Below are 22,504 nucleotides of genomic sequence, written 5' to 3'. Positions count from 1 at the left end.
TTTTGCTACATTTAAAATGCAGGAATTTTTTAAACATTTCCATTGCACGATTACAATTTTTTTGTTATTGCTATTTTTCGCTGCATTGTAAACTACAAATAAGTAAACAAATTAGGCAGCTATACAAATAAGCCGGCGTACGTATGGTACTTTTTTCCATAATAATGAGAAAATTGCATGGGTGTGGAGATTTTTATTTTGCTTTCATCTCTCAAGCTGGCATTTTTTACGATTTTGTTATGTGTACGCTTTTAGATAATTTCCTTTTCTTTTTTCTTTTAAGCTGAAAGCCTTCCTCTTCCTGTTTTTTCTTTTGTTATTCGTGCAATTGTACAATTGTACGATAATTTGTTTTGTAAACAAAAGCATAAATGTATATACTATATATGTATGTATATATGTACATATGTATTTATGTATAAAAACAAATCTTTTGTAAAAAGATAACTCAAAAAAATATAGAAATCACTTGAAAACTATTTTTGGCGCTTTGTTTGAGTTATGAGTGTGAAATTTGGGTCACAGAATAATTTGACACACATTTCACATTAAACTTTTTTGTTTAGAAAGAGGCGCAAAAATAATTATACAAAACTCAGTTTTTGTAAAAATTTCAGGCTGCTATTGAATCAAAATATCTTACTAAAGATCGCTTTTGACAGCGAATTTCTATAACGGGTTCCTAACTTTATTCTGAGATTTGCTGGAAAGATAACTTTCTATCATTTAAATTCCACTGTTAGCGGAAAGAGTGAATGAAAGGTTCGGAACGTGTAGCAGTTTAGCCTAGGTTCGATAAGGTTAGGTTAGGTTAAAAGGTCGATCTTAACAGAGATCTCACTTATAACTTAGAATACCTGTCTGCTGGGGTACCAAGAACTTTTATATAATTTATCATAAGACCCTCATACAACGGCAAAGCGCTTTGGGTCTATCACAAAATGGTTGATGGGGGCTATCTAATGTGAGTTTCGACTATGCCTCCGGGTTCGCCGATGATAACACTGCCTAGACGTTTCAACTTCAGCTTTGCAAAGACTGGGCGATGGAGGAATGTTTTTTTCTATCTCAACTTCTTCCTTACATTTTTGACAACTTGCGTCCGACAAGATTTTTAGCTTTATCGCATGAATGCCTTTGGACTATGTCCACTAAGAACCCTTATGACTGCGGTAAGCAGAACTTTGGTAAGGATATGTTGTTCAGTAGATCCCCTGCGTTTAATTTAAAAGTATGCCATGTGTTACAAATAAAAAATGGTGATGAGCTGTCATTTCTGTTTTGGCGACTCAGAAATTTTTGCTGGTAAAAATGTGTTTGATAACGTTTATCAAAAAAAGACATTAAAAGTTTATTATAATAGCACAAATGTCTAGAGAAACGCTATCAACAATACTAAATAGATAGTAAGTGGAAATATATATAAAAACAAAAATCAGAACCTTTGAAGAAACACTAGTATACTATATAATATACCATAAACACTATACTATACTATATAAAATACCATATTTAAGTACTTCTTTATGACTAGAGATATGTTTTAAGCCTCTACTACTGATAAAAAATATAGTAATTTATTATACAGCACATTTCTTGTACTTTCCCGCAAAGACATTTGCATTGGCTGAGGCTTTAACTGAAATTCTACATAAATATATTATTAAAGACAGCGCTAAGACCCAATTTACACATGGCACTCGTCTACTCATAGATACATACATACATACTAAAAGTGTGCAGTGTTGCAATGTTGCAGAGTGATAAGAAAATGTAGGAGTAGGCTAAATTCTTTTACTGTAAGAAGTAAATAACCGCGAACTATATTTCTTTCTTAGTAGAAACGTTGAAACGAGGAATGAAAAGCATAAAGAAAACTTTAAACTTATCAGTAGCAAAAGCAAAAGAAAATATAAGGCATTATAGAAACGAAGATTCATATTACAATAACAAGCAGCTGATAGGAAAAGAGTGTGACAAAAATAATTATATAAAATAAATGATAGGAAATATAGATAAATTAGGTCAAAACTTGTTGTTAGGGGCGTTATCAGTTTAAGGCATTTCAATTAATTATATTAAAACACTATCTGGATGGGTGAATAATATGTACAGTACTATTATAAATTATTATATTTCGATCGCACGAGCCTATAATTCGCGACAAATTTATCAAAAAAAAAAAGTATGCCCATATTAAGAGCTAATGGCGGCTTTTGAAAGCAAACTGCAACCAGAAAAAGCACTTTCGTGGAATAGTCACATGCTATTACGTTTAAAACTACATTACTTGGGTTCTTGACTACATAATACTCTAAACAACGTTCACTAAAATAACTAGCTTCCTCTTTTAACTACATTATCTATTACCTACATACATTTAAGACTGTGGAGAGCAACATTTTTAGCCTAAAACAGACGCTTTAAGATATAGAAAATAGTTACCGTAAAAAATTATGGAGCAACAAACTCTAATAGACGATTGACTACCAAAAAATAAACGTAAGATTGATGCTCGCAGACAGTGCGTGAAAAAAGGTACAAAAAGAAAGCATGAAATATAGAATTAGTGCCGTTAAGTTTAAAATAAACAGTGAAAGAGTAAAGAAAAGCAAATCATGTGAAATTCCATAACGATTTCAATGGCTATTGAGGAACTATTGGCAGCAGACAGATACAGATTGACATACAAAAAATGCAAGTAAAAAATAATACGAATGATGAGCGATGTTTAAAAGACGAAAAGCAATGCAAAAAGCTAAGAATTTGCAAACAATTGTGGCAAAAACCAAAAAGGGAATGTGAAAAAATAAAAAAAAATATTAAAAAAAAAATTAAAAAAATAAAAAAAAATAAGAAAAAATTAAAAAAAAATAAAAAAATAAGAAAAAATTAAAAAAAAAATAAGAAAAAATTAAAAAAAAATAAGAAAAAAGTATAAATAAATAAATAAAAATCAAGCAACAAAGGAAGAGAGGTTAAAGGAAAACTACAAGATTGTATCAGAGGTGAAATAAAATCCAAGAAATATGGTATGCGTGCAAAAAAAAATTTTTTTTACAATAAAAAAAGGTGATAAAAATACTCAAACATTAAAAAAGTGATGGGAACGGAAAAAATAGAGCTGAAAAAATCTGAGAACTGCTGGAGTATAAAAAATTAAAATAAAACGCAAGCGAAGAGTGGTTAGAATATGCCAAAACATGCGTGAATTTTTTGTAATTGGCATTGAAGACTGGCGTTATTGACAGCAAGAGTTGAAAGTCAGCAAATCAAGCAGGAATGCAGCGGAGAACAGAGAACAAAAATACATACATACATATGTACATAGCAAGGGAGAACATTTGGTTGTTGCAAGTGAGACAGAGTCAAGCCGGTTTTTAAGTGTATATTGAGTGCGCACAGAAGCCTATTGGACGGACATACAATCCACAAGAAAATATACAAAGGTGAGAAGAGAGAAATGGCAAAGCAGAGAATACAGACAGAGAGGAAATTATTTGTAAAGGAGTGAGCAAAAATTTAAAATATGAAAGGAGGAAGAGAGAAAAATTTGAATAAAAAAGAAAAGTTAGGTGGGAAAAGATAAAAATTATAAATAATAAAGCAAAATAAAGTGGAGAAACTCGAAAAAGGGAAATAAAAAGAAAAGTGAAGGGAGGTAATGAAGAAAAAAGTAATAATAAAAATAAAAGGAAAAAATAGGAAAATTAAAAAATAGAAATATAGGAACAATAACGAAAAACAAAGTGAGGAAATAAAAGAAGCGGAATGTAAATAAAGGAAGACGCCAGAAATGACAAGTGAAACCTAAAAAAATTTTAAATTTCTGAAAATTTCAAGAAAGAAATTAAAAATCTCATAATTAAAAACCAAAATTACTAACTAGATGCCATAACTGTGAAAACAATGTAACTGAAAATAATTGCAAGTGAGAAGAGAATCACAAAACCCCATAAAAATACGAAAAAACGAAAGAACATAAAATCAAAGCGCACTCAATAAACCAGCAGCTGTTGTCGCCACTAGAGTACCCCACAGGCGCAAATCGGACCTGATGCAGTCGCAAAAAATATGTACATATGTTTTTCGCAAAGCGGACTTCTTACGTGCGACCATGCGGTCTGCTGTTTGCGTATTTCTGTATTATATGCAATCATACCAACTACGTAAGCTTTTTATGGCATTCAAAACGCAAGTAAAATGAAACGCAGCGAAAGGGTTGAATTTCAAGTGTCAGTCGGCAAATTACGGAGGCAGGCAGACAGGCAAAAGTTACTGACAACGCGCCAGAGGCGCCGTAATTATGACAAAAGGGCTCGCAAAAATCTTTTTTAGACAAAAACAACCCAGGAGAGTGCTAGAAATGCTTAGTCGGCTACAGCTAATGACTTTTATAGACTACACAACTCGTGTGGCGCAAGTAAATGGCGTCAGCAGCAATTGAATGAAAGAATTAAAAGAAATTAAGAATAATAAAGCTGTGCGTTAAGCCGGAATCAAGCTGCCTGCCGCCATAGAAACAAATTAGTGAAGTCAATAAGACAATTATTGAAGACGAAACGCAGAGTTGCAAGTAAAAGTTGTTGCTAACAACAAAGTGTGAAGCGCAACAACCGGTAGATTGCTTGTTAAGGAATGTGTAAAAGTTGTTGCGAGTTAGAGGTGCGGTGCATGGGTTAAAAGAGTGATGCCTGAGAAAATATAAAGAAAGCACGAAAAAGCGCTAAATTGTAGAATTGTGTAGAAAACAAGTTTTGGTAGAGAAATGAAAGGCGGTATTAAATTAAATAACGGCAACAAAGCGGCTGTTGGTCAGTCGGTTGTTAGTGCTGACCACGCCACTACGATTACGTTTTCACAGCCAGTTTATACCCTGAACAGGGCACAAAATAGTCCTTCGGTTTTTGAGAAACTGAAATTTTTTTTTGTATTTTCTCTCCAAGCAGCTGCTCTCTTTTCGGAAACGCCGGAATATCTGCCATACAAAAAGTTTAGGCTACAAGAAATGCAGCTGTCAAGGGTATTACAGCTCCCCTACAGCTTTTTTTCTTATTTTTGCTGTTTCTTTGATTGTATTTGTGATTCTTTGGCTTTAATCTGGTTTATAATGCATAGTTTACAGCTCAAAAATATAAACTTTTGTCAAAAGCTATAGAATCAAAAAAATAATAATAAGTAAATGTTATAAATTAACAGCGAGCGTAGAAAAAGGTAACAAGTTTGCTTTAAAAAGTAAAAATAACAATAACAAAGACCCCCAGCCCCAAACAGTAATCAAGTTGAAGCACAATAAACTGGTTTCTTGTGAAAACAAAAATGACAAAACCATACAACAGACCCGTGAAGATCACGCAGGGGGAGTATATGAATGTGAATAGAAAAATCAGGCAACAAAACCGCATTCTGAACGGGTTTTATGCTGGAAGCAGCAGGCGCTGTAGCAGCAACAGTTCACTGTCGTAAATAGAGTTGCCAGCTGAGGCCAACATGCTGGATTTGTAGTAAAAATGCGCTCAGCAAGTTGGCTACAACAACAAAGGTCTTAAGTATGTGCAAGAAGTTTTGACTTTTTGCTTTTAATTTAATTACACTGCACTAGGAGCAAAAATATATAGTATATCAGCAACAAACTGAACAAAACCCTCCAGCAACTACACAAAACATACATAAATTGTATGACAGCAGCAGCGGCGAACAGACGCCGAGCAGAGCTACACCTTGAAAGCGAAAAACTCGTTCGGCATTTTATTGTACACGAACTTTGAACAAGTTAAGTTGAACTCGAAAAACTCGAAAACTCGCCAAAGAACATAAACATAAAAAATCCAAAAAAAAAAAAACAATAACTATAACAACTGTGTAAGTGTAAGCTCCTGCTAAGCAAAAGCCGCAATCACTAACTCCGAGCGGCGCAGGTCGTTCGAGTTGGACTAAACGACAGTCTGCATATTTAGTTTATTGTCTGCAGGCGAAAAAAAGCGACTAAACACGAATTTATGACTACGACAAAGCCATTAGCAGGCGCGTCTTTAAAGACGAAGGCAAACGAAGTGTCAAAGCCGGAGACGAAAGCGAAATATGACTGTAAGATGAAGAAGATAGCGAAACAACTATTTTTAAACGTCTACAAAAAACATGCAATCTGCTGCGATAGCATTTAATAAATACCTTGACCTTCAACAGTGGCAGGAAGTTGAGAAAAAGGGTTTCATAAGTAGACAGAAGTTAGTAAGTAAGTGTTAACCCTATGGAATGTTGAGTAAATACATAATTACGGAATAATGACGCACGATCATTCTGAGCGTATAACTTTAGGCTATTATTGAAAACTTTTGAAAAGTATGTAAAATCTACAGTAAATATATGTATAATTTTCGTGCCATATTGACCTGAAGTCACTGTTTGCAGGTTAAATATTGAGAAACGAAGAAAGTCCTGAAAATATTGCATACCTAATTGCAAGCGAGATAATTGTGAGAACTGTTAGTTATTCAAAAATGATTTGAATTTCCCTGTTAGCGTGTTTTTGGCATACGAGGTATGACAATTAAGTAATGAGACTGATTCCATAACAAACGTATATTTGAAAATTATTCTACAACTCTGCCATTCCCTTCAAAGTAGTCCCTTAGGGCAGCTATACAGCGATTCCAGCGCGTTTTCCATGCTTCGTAACATTTCTGGAACGCTTCGACTGGGATGTCCGCGAGTACCCTCGAAGAATTTAACAATCCATTCTTAACGAAAACCGTGGATGTTTGAGATCACATTTTTGTTTTCTTAAAAAGTTATGCAGCTGAATTCAATAAAAGACAGTATTTCGATAACTACCCTACCTTTTAGCATTCTAATTCTATTCAATTATACCAGAGTATTGTATTTAGAACACTTGTTTGCTCGATTCGCCACGTGAAAAGGTTTGAATAATGAGAGAAAATATGTATGTCAGACTCTGTTAATTATGTGATGTCCAGTCGGAAAGATTTCAATAATTAAAGAATGAAAACAGATCAGATCTTGAGAGTCTAGTTGTGTACACTAGGAAAAGTGCGAATAATGAAAGAAAATATTTCGAACTTGATTATTCAGTGATGTTCAATCGGAAAGATTCAAGTAGTGATATCAGATCTTGATAGTCTAGTTATGGTTCGAATAATGAAAGAAAATATTTCGAACTTGATTATCCAGTGATGTCCACTAGAAACTAGTTACGAATAATGAAAGAAAATATATCAGAAGTTAGATAATCCAGTGAGGTCATATAAAAAATTAAAATTATAGAACCGGATGACCAGCCAATCACCATAGAACAAGTATCAATAAAATTAATAGTGCATATGACTCAGCCAATAAAGCTATAAAGTTGTATGTAAAAAATTAATCACTCAGCAATTCGTCGATAGCCGTTCGATTTCGCCGGAACAATGTTGTTGAACTAAGTGCAAAACAAAATGTCTAATCAGAAAATGAATCCTTAATGCCCACCATAATTGGATTTGCTCGTCATTCATGTAACGAGAACATTTTTCGTGTCTTTTTTGTAGCGAATCGACAATACGCGAAAAGTTCTTTGTTCCGATAGAGATATGAAATAGAGATATATGTATGTATGTACCATGTACTCTATAAATTTATTAAAGCTTTAAGCATAAAATCCAAAAGTTGGCAGATATAAGATATGGGTACACAAAATTTGGTGCACAACGACTCGAACACAAATATATATATATATGGATATATGTATACATATGTACAGGGACATAGTGCACATTAAGCCTGCAGGAATTTGCGATAAACATTGCTTTGTTTGCTGTGCGATTTTGCTAAATTTACGAAACTGATAAGCGCAACTCGTTGAAAATTTTATGAATAAGCGTTGATAAGCAGTAACACACGCACAACTGCGCAAAAATATAATATTTATAACAAAATTCTCTAAAATTGGAGTCGGTAGAGGCAAAAATATTTTTGGGTGCAAAATTTTCATGATATGTATATAAGTTTGCCACGAAATTTGTGGACCTACAAGAAAATGTAAACCAACCATAAAACCATATATTAACATATAGATACAAATGTAGTACATATGTACGTAACCAGCTGAGCCGGTTTAGCCAATTCCGTTTGTATATATGCGACCTGGTCTCACAGTTTTTAAGATATCGATCTGAAATTTTGCAAACATCTTTTTCTCCCCAAGAAGCCTCTTATTTGCTGTAACCGCCGATATCGGACCCCTATAGCAAATAGCTGTCATACAAACTAATCGATCCAAATTGAGTTCTTGTATATAAAACTTATTTATATGACAAAATATCTTCACGAAACTTGGCTTAGATAATTTTACAAGACAAGAGTACAATCTCCCAACGAATTGCTGAGATCTGACAGCTACAGCATATAACTGTCATACAAACGGATCCATCCAAAGCATGATTTCATATATACAACTTTTTTATTTGGCAATATATCTTCACAGAATATTATTTAAATAATATTATTTAAATATTTCAAGATAACGGTACAATCTCCGAACAAACTGTTTTGATCTGGCCACTTTACTGTCATATGAACTGATGGATCAAAATCCCGTTCTTGCACGGAAAACTATTTTTTTTGACAAGATATCTTTACGAAATTTGGCTTAGATTATTGTCCAAGACAACCCTACAATCTCCAAAGAAATTGTTCAGATGGGAGCACTCTGGCATATAACTGCCATACAAACTGAACCATCTAAGTCAAGATAAAGAATTTTTTATACCTTTTTATGCAAAAAAAAAAATGCATTTGTGAAGGGTATCGTAGCTTTGGAAGTTAACATTTTTTCTTGTTGTGTACTTAAGATTATCCACAAGTATGTATGTATTTATATCAATGCTGATTACCCGCTTGATTGGTTACTCATGGCACGTAAGCAAACAAGTAAATATGTACATAGTAGGTAAATATGCGCTGGTCGCTGGAAAAGTCTAGCCGAAACAGGAAGAAACACTTGATTTGGGTATATATTTTTTTTCCTACCAAAACACACACGTCTCACACGCAAACGCACATAAAAATATTCCGTCTGACAAATAAAGCATATAAGGAAATAATAAAGGAACACATATGCTGAAAACCGCGTGAGCAAACACCAAAACACGCATACGCCGATATACATATGTATGTAGTATAGTATTTATTTACCTTAGGTATCTGTACGAATATGCATTGAACGCGGAGTATTTCTTTCCTTCCGTTCAAGGTAAACAACATAAATAATGCTTAATAACTGCGTCCCCTGGAGCGGTAGCGTGTTGGAAAAAATGCTATTTAAGCACACACACACAAACACATGCATGCAATGTTGCACAAGTGTTGGTGCGCTGAGGAAGAAAATCAGCTCTGACAAGCTGTGGTCTGCAGCTTTAGTTAATGCACGGCATATTGGCTGCGTTCGAGTGCAAAAAATGTAAAGCAACTTATTGACAAGAAAAGATAGCGGCACATGTGAGTTAACCCTCAAGTAGTGCAGCAAATAATAAACACCTTTATGCAGAAATAACCAGATGACTCACAAAAGACACTTGAAGCACAAATGATACTTGAAGAGCAATAAATAACTGACGAGTAAACAAAAGGTAAACAAAATTTGAACGAGTGGTGATTACTCAGAAGCTTGAATTAGAATGCAAATTAATAAATTCAGAAGAAAAGCGCGAATCTAGAATAATACGGCAATAAAGAGAGAGTCTCTTAAGTACTATTATAAAAAATTTGATAAACGAAATTTCCCAACAATCATGAATTTTAAAGGTTAGTCAGAAGTAAAGGAAATATAGAATTTTTTATAATCGCAAGTAAAATGTAAAATATTGTGCAAATTATATGTTTGTAAAGATTGAAGATCATTTACAGCAAAAAATTATTTATGTCAACTATAAATAAAAAAAACCAAGAGTTTGTAATGCTAAATCGTGGAAAAACTATAGAGGTTTTCAAAAGATCAACCAGAGTAAAGTAACAAACGATCAAATGAGGATTTAAAATAAAGTATGGTTAAGAGTCGAAGAACGATCGCCTAACAATAGAAAAAACTCAGATTTGACTCAATATTGAATCAAGATCACTAAACTATAATAATCTTTTTATTGAGGATAAATGTGGTTTCTAACAATAATAAATCTTCTACTACAACCAAAATTAGTTTGAATATTTCAGTGTTTAACTAAAGAACAAGAAAAGGAACGAAAAAAGTTCGAAAAGTTTACTCTGAAGTACATTATTTTTTTAAAACTCTCAATCAAGCGTTCATATGTAAATCGGATTGAACATTTAGTTGACTAAAATTTGTTAAAAGTTTCACAGAAAACTGTTTTTTGGGGATTGAATAGCTAAAAATATAGGACTCGCTTGTCAATCAAGAAATTAAGCTAAATTTTGATATATTCTGCATTTAAACCTCAAAGATATGCTGGAAATAAGCAAAAGAATATGAAAGATTACTGAAAAGCTAGCAGACAAAATAAAAAAAGTGAAAATTAACATGTTTTAGACTTTCAGAACGGCAGCATGATGCTTTGTGAATGCATAATTTGAATATTAAAAAAGTAAAAGGGAGATTTAGAGGCAGAAAACATATAATGTTGGATTATTAAAAGAGTACAAAAGAGACTAGAGACAAAAAATATATAATATTTGACAATTAAAATAGAAAAAGGGAGATTTAGAGGTTGAAAATATATTTTTCGATAAATTTTGAAATAATCCCAGCAGACAAGTTGACAACTTGAATATTATTTTAAATAGTATATTAAGTAATGAAAACTGATTGAAACCACATTGAAATTGAGCACAAAAGAACGATGGCGGCGAAGCTAAAAATAGATTTGAAGTTAACGACATATTTCAAGCTTTGAGTGCGTTAAGCTTCTTAGTTAAGAATGTGGACAGCAGTAGCTATTTTAATGTTGTTTTTCAAGAAATAAGTAATGCATGTGGTCATTAATCAGCGCTGACTTAATATATCATATACATACATATGTACATATTTAATTTACTTAACTAATAATATCTTGTTTCGAGAATTGAGCGAGTGTTTATAATAAATCATAGACCATCTATAAAAGACGAAAGAGATTAATTGTTGCCTTCTTAACAGCATAGCATTCACATTCGTAAAAAATTTTCGAACACTTAAAAAAAAATGAAATAAAATGCAACCTCACGCCTAAAATTGTTAGAAATCATAAGTGATCTCCAAGCTATCTTATAACACGATCACTTAACCCTAGACGGTCATCCTTCGTCAAAATGACTACGAACTACGTACATTTTTAATGTACAAAAAAAAAAGGATGACCGTCCAGGGTTAAGTACCACATTTGACATAAGAAAGGGATTAACTGCGGCATCGACAAGCAACCACTTGGGGGATCGTATTGAATATCAGTTTTCGTAACGTACACGTTCATTTTATGATATGAGCAGCACTTGTACGGAGAAAAAACAACAACTGAGCGTGCGCTTATAAAATTTTTAAAACAAAGTGACTCTTTAAATTGGTTAAGCCGTTCAAAGAGATTATGCTGTGGCATGCGGGAATATAATATTCGTTGTTTTGCACATACTCAAATTTTATGCATAAATTTTTGTATAAACTGGTTATCTTAAGCTAATTTTTAAGTAGTTGTGGTGGTAGAAGTGCGGAAGAAGGAGAAGTAGCAGTAGAAGCGATGAAGGCATGTTTTCTCGATTATATTCCATTTCTTTGGCTTTTTGAATTTTTTAACAAATAATTTTCGATTTTTTGACTTTAAAATCTTTTAACTGATAATTTTTGTTTTTTTACTGCAAATTTTTTACCGATAATTTTAGATTTTTTGTTTTAGTTTAAACTCATAAAAGTTAATTTTCTTTTTTTTAGTTATAAATTATTAACTGTTAATTTAAATTTTTATTAACTGCTAATTTTCGTTTTTTTACTGTTAATTTTTTTAACTGAAAATTTTTAATTTTACTGTTAGTCTGTTAATTTTTAGTTAATTTTTCATTTTCTTATTTTAATTTAATTAATTTTAATTTTGAATTTTTTTGAGTTTTTTTAACTATTAATTTTCTTATTTTAATTTAATTTTTTTTTAATTTTGAATTTTTTAGTGTTTATTTTTTTTAACTATTAATTTTTGATTTTTACTTTTAAATCTTTTAACTGTTAATTTTCGTTTCTTGACTCTTATATTTTTCTTACTCTTCAATAATTTGTTGTATTTATTATAACTGGCTTAAAACGTTCGAACTTTAAACTTATCGCTCATTATCTTTATTTCTTTAATTTCGCTTCAAAGCCTTGGCCACCAAGCATGCAGATACTTCATTTTTACACTGGTAAGTATGGGTTGAACACATATGCATACGCACATATGTATGTATACATATAGCTATACATGCGCATGAATTTTTTGTATGTGTGTTGTCTTTCTTCAGCGCGAAACTTCACTTTATTACCGAATTCACTTCACTCTTTCGCTTTTATGCACGTTGCAGCACACTGCCAGCTTCATGTTGTTGTTATTGTGTTTTCTTTTTGTACAACTGCTATTGCTATTTATAAATTATATATATTTTATACATAGTATGTACATATGTATATTCTTTAATATTTTATATGTATGCCTTTGTTCGCTATAACTTTCATACACGCACATACATACGTAGACGCACAACTTCGTTTCTTTGGCAGTGTGCGCTGCTTCTTTCCACATTACACGTCCTCACTTCTTTTACTTGCTATTCGCTTAGGTTTCTTTCTTCCAGCACTGTTGCTTTGCACACACTTCTATTTATTTATTTTATTTTTTTTTTTTAATTTTTTTCTATTTCAAACCATGAAGCAACTTTGTTCACTACTTTTCCCGTCTGCAGCTTCCACTACTACTTCTTGTTCACCTTCCCTACCACACCACTACGTTTACGTAGGTCGGTACACTCACCTTGGGCAATTCACGTTTTCTGCGAAAGATCACACCGTCATTCTCAATATAATCGGGCACCTCTTTCCGATTGGAGAAGTTGAACACCATCGATGTGTTTTCCTGTGGCACACTCGGTGGTGTCTGCCGTTTAATACGTAACGCCCATAAGGGACTATTATTAGCGCCTGGCGCTGCCGCATCGAGCTCGTTGAAACCGGAAGTGCCGGAACTGCCGCCAACTATTGGCGCTGTTGACGACGTAGCGCCTGCGTTATTGGACTTATGACCGGGCGCATTGGTATTTATCACGGTATTTAGACTAGCATTTGCGGCATGCTGTGCGGCGGGTGAAGTGGCATTGTTGCTGGCGTTGACCATTGTGGCTGTTATTGGACTACCATCGGCTAAGGCGACGGTTTTCTTCATTTCATTTATACGATTCTTTTCGATTTCGCGGCTCGTCAGCGGCGGTGTGCTGTGATAAATTGAGGAATGTGTTGCTGTGGCGTTGCTGGCGCTTGTGGGCGTCGATGACGTGTTGTTGTAAACGTTATTTTGTTTCAATGCTTCCAAATGTTGTTGCAACAATTGTTGTTGATGCGAAAAGCCGGAGTTGGTGGTGTTCGCGTTGGCCGCTTGTTGTGCGGCTGTGGTGGTGAGTAAAGGGCGTATGACCCCAATTTGCTTACCAGGTGCAGCGTTTAATACCGATGTGGGTATATCGGGATTCAAGTTTGTTTGCGGTTTAGTTTTTGGCGGCTCAACAGTTGATTTGCTGCCGACATTCGTTTGTCCACTGCTGCCTGCGAATTTGAATTGTTGTGTTGTGCCCGCGCGTGCGATATTATCGAGTGCTGTACGTGTTATACGTTTTGTGGGTGCGGCGGCGGCAATACCAATCAGTCCGTCGTCGTCGTCGCTAAGATCACTACTAATAGCGGCGGTTCCTGCTTGTGCTGTATCGGGTTCTACGGCTGACTCGCCGCTAGCGCTAATACCAGTACCAGTGCCCGTGCCCGCACGATCATTATGCTGTTTCGTCGGTGCTGCTGTTTTGTTGTTATTGCTATTTTCGTTGCCTTCGAGGGCTGCGTCACTATCGCACGCCGCTTCACCCTCATGAGCGCCACCCACGAGCTGGCTGCTATTGCTAGCATTGTTGTCGTTGTTTAACTCGCTGCTATTGACGAATTCGTTGTCGCTGCTGGTTACTTCGAGTGCCGAGTGTTGTGACTGCTTATTCAACTGTGCTGGCTGTTTCGTCTCCTTTGTTGTTATTGTTTGCAGCTGTTGTTGTTGTTGTTTATCGGCAGCGTTAATGCGCAGCTTTTCGAGCTTTTTCGTTAAAGCTGTCACTGGCGAATCGACAACCCCATGCAATAACGATTCGCTCTTTTCCGTTAAAAGCTTATGCCTTGGAATGATATCGGGTGAGTTCTCTGATAAGCCGCCGGCGGCTGCGACGTTTGAGGTCGCAGCTTGCGTATTTCCAGTCACAGCCGCAGAGGCATTGGCAGCGGCTGCGGCAGTGGTTTTGCGCCCTAACGGACTGTTGAGCAAATCATTAGCGCCCACAACTGGTTTGGCTAATGGTTTCGATAATAGTGGCGAATTTATTTTCTTGGTGGGACTGAGCGGTGGTTTTGGAAATACTATTGCAGGCTTATTCTCCTTAATGATTGTCTTGTAGGTTGCCACTTTGCTGGCGACTTCACCGGTGCCGTTCGTGCGATTTGGCCCGCGTCCGCGCCGATTGGCCGTCGCTTCGAACTTCTTCAATGTTTGCTTTACCAAATCTGGTGGCGGTCGCTCGGTATCATCGATCACTGAGGTTAAACGCTTCGGTGGCATTATATCGGTGCCGAGTATTAGACGGCTGCGCGCATTATTTATTTTATCCTCAATAGTCACACAAGTCGGCTGCGTTGCCGCATAAGACGAACCAACGCCAGAAGTGAAACGCTGTGGCTGATAGCTAGTGCGATTGAGCGCCGCATATTGCCAAGGTGAACGTTCACAGAGCAATGCTTCGACCGAACGCGCGCGTTTTAACGAATCATTACCGCGTTTGACGTGACGCGAACGCGGTGTATCGGGCGCCGCGACGTTGGCTGACGATACCGCGTCGCCTGCGCTGCCGACCGGTGCCGAATTTAGCAAACGCGTACCGTTTGCAGCAAAAGCGTTTGCATTTTTCTGAAACGTTGTTGTCTTTTTGGTGTTGTCTTGTGTAGCAGCATCGCCGCTGTGCTTTAATATACCCTGTGTTTTCAATTTCCGTTCAGTGTTTGGTGTCCTATCCGCATCAGCGCGTAACTCCACATACTCCTCGTCATCATGTACCTCCACATCGACGGCACCACCGCTGTCCAAATCATCTTCAGGCTCATCCTCATCGTGCGCATCGTCACGATCAAGTAAATTATTGAGGCTAGTAGCGCGACGCATGTTATCCAAACAATGACGTTCCTTTTCCATAGATTCGCGAAATGCGAGACTAAGGTAACGGCAACGCAACTTAGACACAATACCTGGCCCATAGCTGAGATCCTCGGCTGGATCGAAGTTAACCTCATCCGTTTGGCTGGGCGGCTGTGCGCGGCCACCGCTCAACGCTGTACGCGCACATGTACCACCGCCACCAGCGCTAATCATCTGTTGATGATTGTGGTGTGTGCGGTGCGTATGCAGTTGTCCATGATTACTACTTGGTTGTGTTGTTTTCTTCATTTCCTGCACGGCAACCATTTTCTTTTTGATTGCACTTGCAGTGGGTGCCACAAACGATTTGGTTGGCGAGCCTGAGTAGTTGGTGCTTGTCGAACCAGTTTCACTACCGCTTCCAGATTCCTGCGCATGCGCTGCTTGCGACTTGTATTTCAGATAACGTGCCGTAATATTCGATTGTGTTGCGGTGCTCGGTTGCGCGCCGGTCTGCTGCAGTTGTTGATGCTGCTGCTGTTGATTCTTTATAAACTGATTATTGTGTAGTTTCGAAAAGATTTTTCCACTACCACTAACACCACTGTTGTTCTGCTGTGGGATCGCGTAATTTGAGGGCGAATACGAACTAGTTGAGGCGTTATAATGTCTGTTGTTGATTATTGTGGTATTTTCTTGCGTTTGCACTTTGGTTGTGGTATTTGTATTACTATTAGACCCGGCCGACGACGACGTTGACGTACCGCGCTGTTCCGTGTACGTCCGTTCGCGTTCGTTCTTCGAATGAAACTGTTGCGATTGCTGAGACAGAGCCGCTTGTGCAGCGACTAGCTTGGGCGATAGTGGCGACGCTACACTCACACTCGCTCTAGTTGGCGAACCAGACATTGTGGATGGTATTTGCCTGCCAGTCGTTGCATACATTTCACCACCGCTCTCGGCTGCCGTTGCTCTGTGTATTGTTTCATTTTCCTGCTTTTCGTCTGCCATACATTCTTCGCCATCGCCATGACCACTGCCAGCGGCAACAGCTGAGACGTTGTATGGAGTGGTGGTACCATCGTCGACACCGAAGTGGGTACCGCTGCCGCCACCGCCACCATCACCACCAGCTGTGCTCTGCAGCTCCGCTCTCAGCGCCGCTGTGCCAGTTGTACCTGTTAGACGAGTTGTTGTGCTAACTCTCTGCTCGCTCGCTAGCTGATTTGTATGGCCCGAAACCGATTCTTTGACTGCAGCTGCAGAAGCATTCTTCACCGGTGAATACGCTGATCTTTGCTTTGGTATTGGCGCTATAGTTTTGTGTAGTGGTGTTATTGTTGTTATACCACTTATTGGTGGTGCTGTTGTTGTTGTTGGAGACAACATTTGCCTGCGTGTATCCCAATCGCTGTCGCGATCACCGCCGCTCTCACAATATTCTTTGCCCGGTTGCGGCTGTGTCGTGTAATGACCCCCGAGTAGAATTCTTTCAGACTTTTCTTTGCTTGGCGAGCTATTGTTGCTGCCTGCTGGTGAATTGCGCTTTGATGCGCGCGGTATTGGTGAAACAATTGTGCCTGAGGCTGTGGGAGATGATGCTGCGGCCGTTGCCGCTGTCATTTTCATTATCAGACTCATTTGATGTTGTTGCTGTTCAGCTGTGATTACCGTTGCATGCTTTTGTTGGTATTGGTACAGTTGTTCTTGCTCCAGTTGATGTTGCTGTTGTTGTTGACTAGCTGTTAGTTTGCTCACTTTGGTTGTTGTTGTAGCTACTTGAGTTGCGGACTTGGAAGTGACCGCAGATAAGTCTCTGGTTGGTGTTACTGATATTGCTGTTGTTGTTGTCGGTGAAAAACCATCTGTAAGTAGAGAATAAAAATAAATTATTGCGGTTATTGTTTAAGGCTGAGTCAATATCATGGGCAAATTTTCTTTATAATAAATCGGTGGATTTAAAATTTATAAAAAATAAATAATAAAAATAAAAGATAAAGGAATTATAAGAACGAAAATAATATTGAATTGAAATAATATAAAAAATTAAAAAGAAAAAAATAGATAAATGGAAAAATATAACAATTTTCATTAATTAAAATTAGAACATAGACATTTTTTAATAAAAAATATCAAAAAAAAAAATAATAATATAAAAAATAATACAAATATAGTTCAATGAAAAAAATACAAATTTAATTCATAAACAATAAAATCTAATTATAATAATTAATTAATAAAATTTATAAAAGAAAATTAGAAACAAGAAAAAAATAACTAAATAAAAAATATTATAAATTTAATTAACAAAAAATAAAATAAAATTATATTATTTAACCATAATAATTAATAATATCAAAAAATAAAAATTTTAAAAAAATATGTATAAATTTATTTTGATTGAAATAATAACAAAATAATATAAAAAAATTATTATTTTTATAAAAAAATAATATAAAAAATAATAATAACTAATGAGAAAATATTATAAATTTAATTAACAAAAAATAAAATAAAATAATATTATTTAACCATAATAACTAATAATATAAAAAAATAAATAATAACCAATGGAAAAATATTATAAATTTAATTAATAAAAAAAACATAATTATAATAATTATTATCATAAAATTTAGAAAAGAAAATTAAAACAAAGGAAAATAATTAAATAAAAATGGTTCAAAATTTATTTACAGAAAAGAAAATATGCATAATTAACTCTATTAACTAATAATGTAAACAAAGTTATCTAAAAATAAATAGAAAATGTGATAAATAAATAAACAAAAAAATATTTAAAAATTTAATTAATGAAAAAATTATTATCAGTTAGGTACATTTGAGAATATTCTCCTAATTTGAAATTGAGACAGATTAAGATTATGTATTTTTTTATTTAATTATTTAGAAAAGCATTTAAAAAAATGCAAAAAGTGCGTTTTTTCTGACTTGCCAATGAGTAAAACACCTTAAATTGAAATCAGCACTACCACTATCAAATTTTAATACAACCTTTAGTTTCAAAATAAACGACCTTCATAACTCCATCATTCACAGAATCGTACTACGTAAACAAAAACAACTCATTTACATAGCCATTAAAAAAATATCACTCAATCAATGGGAATTTGTATGACTTTTCCGACTCAATGCATTTTGCAATGTTGAAAACGTTACAGCAATATTGCATTTTCCACTTACACATGCTCTCCATCCAATATAATTTCCACTGCTCTCACATTTCACACACAATGACTCATAACACCCAAACCGCTAACCAAATAAAGCATTCGTACATAAACAACTACAACTGCGAAAACCAACATAACATTCGTGAAAAAATTATCGCGCTTGTTTATTTTTTTCGCGACGTGCTGTCGATAATTATGCATAAACATATGTATGTACGTGTAATTTATGACTGCTCACATTTCATGACTTTTCAACCCGAGCAAAAATTATTCATGCAATTTTCTTCACCATTTTCGCTATAAATAAGCTGATTTGGGCTTTTTTGTGAGTGTGTTCGGCGGCGGTAATTCATGAATGTTTGTTCGCGAATTTTGTTATTCGAAAGGCTTTACACCCTTAAAATGCGGTTTATGACAGTGTGGCGCCCAGTGCTTAGAACTTGTACTTATGAAAGCACGCATAAGAGTATGTTCGTTGAAAATTTGCAACGTAAGCATGACTAATATCGATAACATATAATGTTATTTCAATCAATTTACGTATTAAAACTGCGACTGTGATGCTTTTAGTGCATAAATAAACAATAAATTAATAAAAAAAAATACATTAATTATTTATTTTTTTTTATATTTTTTAAAAGGATTCCCGACGTTTCCTTCTGCGTGTTACAAACATCGTCGCAAGCTACACTGTTCAGGGTATAAAAATATATCGTTACTTGTCATATTTTACACATTTCTTAACACTCACACAAAATAGCTACAGCTGAAAATAATAAATTTCAGACATTGCCCATTCATATTTCGCACATAACTACAAACATACATATGTATAAATTTAAAGTAACAACAATTAAATATCAAATAAATGTGTTTGCTTGAAATGTGGAATGTATTGCCACAATTGTTTTCGGTGCCATTCTTGCTGCGTTAATATTTGTTGATATCGATTTCTCCTCACTTTTATGTATGTTTGTTCTTTTTTTATTATTATTATTTATTGCATTGCTTAGCTGATTTCAAGAGCAGGCAAAACAGGCACACAACAAAAAAGAAGCAATAATAATTAAACCAGCAGCGGCGACGAAAAGCAAAACAAAGTCTAATTAAAATCAGTAACAATAAAAACAACGACAAATATACAGAACAACAACATACGAAGAATTGTTGATAACGTGTTTAGTGACATGAGTTGCCAAATATACTAGAAATACATACATATGTACTAGAAATACATAATATGTATATATATTGTATGTACATATGTATGTAGTGCAAGTAGCAGAATGCCGCAATTAAATGCGAGTGCAAGAAGAGAGGTGTGTATACACTCGTATGTCAAAGACACACAAATGACAATCAGCTGACTGCAAATGCAAATGTTTGTTCATTTAAGGGCTTACATTCACTTTTGAATTTCAAAGTATTGATATTTTTTTGCATATATTATGGAATGCACCTTTTTTTCGGAACTCCTTCTGGAGATCGGTTCCCGGTTAAAGGGTATCCAAAATTTTTCATAATAAATCATAAATTATTCCTTGCCAATTAGTATGGTCACCGTTTTCGCCGCCTCGCCGCTGTTCGACCACGACCGTTTTATTATGAAAAATATGGAATTTGTACATTGGTGGCGTATTTTCTCTTATTGGGGTCCATCTTTAACACATGCTCAAACGAAACTAACTCATGCAAATTCCAAACTGCCTGAGAAGATATTTTAGTATGAAATCTTATCTTTCATACAATACGAGGTTTGACAATTAAGTAATGAGACTGATTTTATTGTCGCGCTTGTGGTAAACCTGTGAATTCCCTTTCTCTCTTTCCGGCATCCCTCCCCTCTCCATTGATATATGTACCATCGCTCTAGCAGGCGAACTAGCTGCGTCAATTTCTCAAGTTTTGAATCTTTATGGTATGTATATGGTGCGAGTATAGTAGCTGATAGGTAACCGTATACTAAAATATACATTGTGAATGGCTATCGGATAGCAAAAAGTAGCCTTGCGAAATTGGGGTGTAAATTTCTCAAACAGCTGAACTTTTCGGTTAGTCAGTTTTACTTTTTTCTCAAAATTTCGCGTAAAATATAGCAATATTTCGTAAACGTTTTTCCATAACTGTTTTCAGTAGAAAAAAAATCTAAAAAAAAGCGTGACAAAGTGACAAAACCGTACTTGATATCTACATACGTATATGTATGTAAATAAATCAAGCATGAAGCTGACTCATATTGCTGAGGCTCATACTTTCATATTTCCATTATTAACATTGCTCTTCAATCAACCTTTTAACAAGTTGCCTCTGTGTCGTACAAATCAATAAAGCGGCAGACAATGTGCAACAAAGCAGGCGAACCACAATCAACCCTGTTAATGTTTGTGGAAGATGACAGCTGTTTCTTCGACTTGACGCAAAGCCTTACAAATATATCATCCACAAGACTATGACACATAACAATAAACTATATTAATAACAAAACATTATCGTATGGGGTGGTGGGGGGAGTACATATGCGAAATTGTAATAACAAAAACTTTGTGGGGTGTATAAACCTTTAAAGAGCATTCGCATTTGTCGGTGTATGTTTGTGGATGGTATGCGGTGCGCTGTAGTGTGACAGGTCAGTGTCATCATCAATTGTTATGAATTAATACGGCACAAAAATCCACTTTTTTATTGACATTTAAATATGTGCTGTATGGAATGGCGGGCGGGAACGTAGGCAATTTTTAAATACATACATATGTATGTATATGTGTTAAAGCTATTGAGCGACTATTGTCACATTTAATTATAGCTGGTATTTCAGCTGTTTGAAATATGCATGACAAAAGCAACACTGTGCTATTGCAGCGTCTGATTTGTTTCGCTTTGAAAATCAATAGCAGCTATTTTTACAAGCATTCGATTCAAGACTTTGTATGAAAAATATCAACAAAACAGTTCAATAATACAATATTGTTGGATTTTTTAAGCAATCTACTATGACAAAGAAACATTGTCAGTAATAAAAAATACGCGCTGCATAAATAAAACTATTTACAAACACAAATTTTTTGATTAGCAGATGGTCACATATTGCCAAATAGAGGCCAAAACTGCAATCAAATAACAACAATAAAAAAATATGAAAGCCAAAATTAACAAAAACGATAACAGTCATTGCTGATAATACATACAATATGTAAAACAGCTAATAATCACACTGGTGTGACCATACTGATAAATGAAACAAAGAATTATTACGGAAAAGTGACACAAAAAGGAAATTTGTAGGCAGTGTAGACATAAAACAAGGTTAACATTTAGTAAATATAATACATACACAGGCCTACTAGTGGTACAAAACCTTCAAAAACGTTCGAGAGATCGTTGAAGACATGCCTCGTTCTGGACAACCTTCGACCTCTTCAGGTGATGAAAATAGTGTGAAGGATATAGTGGTTGGAAATCGTCTGGCAAATGTTAGAGAGATGGCAAGTGTTAGAGAGATGGTGAAAGAGCTCGATATCTCTCACGGCTAGGTTCGAATGATTTTTGTCGATATTTTAGGTATGAAACGAGTTCTTGTTCGATTCGTCCCAATTTTTTTCAAAAAAAGTACTATGAACAGGTCTTGTACATGCTTGATCATGCGAATTCCAATCCCACATTGAGAACATTATAACTAATAAACAAGTCAACAATCATTGGAAGGAAAAACACGAGCCGAAATCAAAAAACCAATTCAAACCCGCTTAAAAATTAAGGTGGTGTTCATTGTTTTTTTTTTATATTCGTTGCTTAGTGCATCATGAGTTTGTTCCGGAGGGAAAGACGGTCAATAATTAGTTCAATCTGGCCGTATTGAGGCGTTTTCGTAGGAACATATGTCGAAAACGGCCAGAAATATGGAAGAACAATTCCTGGATTTTACACGATGAT

General features: G+C 35.2%; 1 protein-coding gene across 5 annotated transcripts in view; it reads right to left on the bottom strand.

The window, feature by feature from the left end:
* LOC105232155 (uncharacterized) overlaps window positions 1-22,504 on the bottom strand; it is a 91,790-nt gene that overhangs the window by 34,156 nt on the left and 35,130 nt on the right. For all 5 annotated transcript variants that reach the window (XR_007422730.1, XR_007422729.1, XM_049456291.1 and 2 more), the window contains exon 2: window positions 12,978-17,245. Coding sequence is in view for 3 of the 5 variants with exons in the window: in XM_049456291.1 (XP_049312248.1) it covers window positions 12,978-17,245 (4,268 nt within the window). In the remaining 2 variants the exon portion in view is untranslated. The remainder of the gene's footprint in view (window positions 1-12,977; window positions 17,246-22,504) is intronic.

The sequence above is a fragment of the Bactrocera dorsalis genome, chromosome 4, assembly GCF_023373825.1.
Source record: "Bactrocera dorsalis isolate Fly_Bdor chromosome 4, ASM2337382v1, whole genome shotgun sequence".
NCBI lineage: Eukaryota > Metazoa > Arthropoda > Insecta > Diptera > Tephritidae > Bactrocera > Bactrocera dorsalis.
Note: the sequence above shows the minus strand (reverse complement) of the source record. Positions and strands in the feature narration are given on the sequence as shown.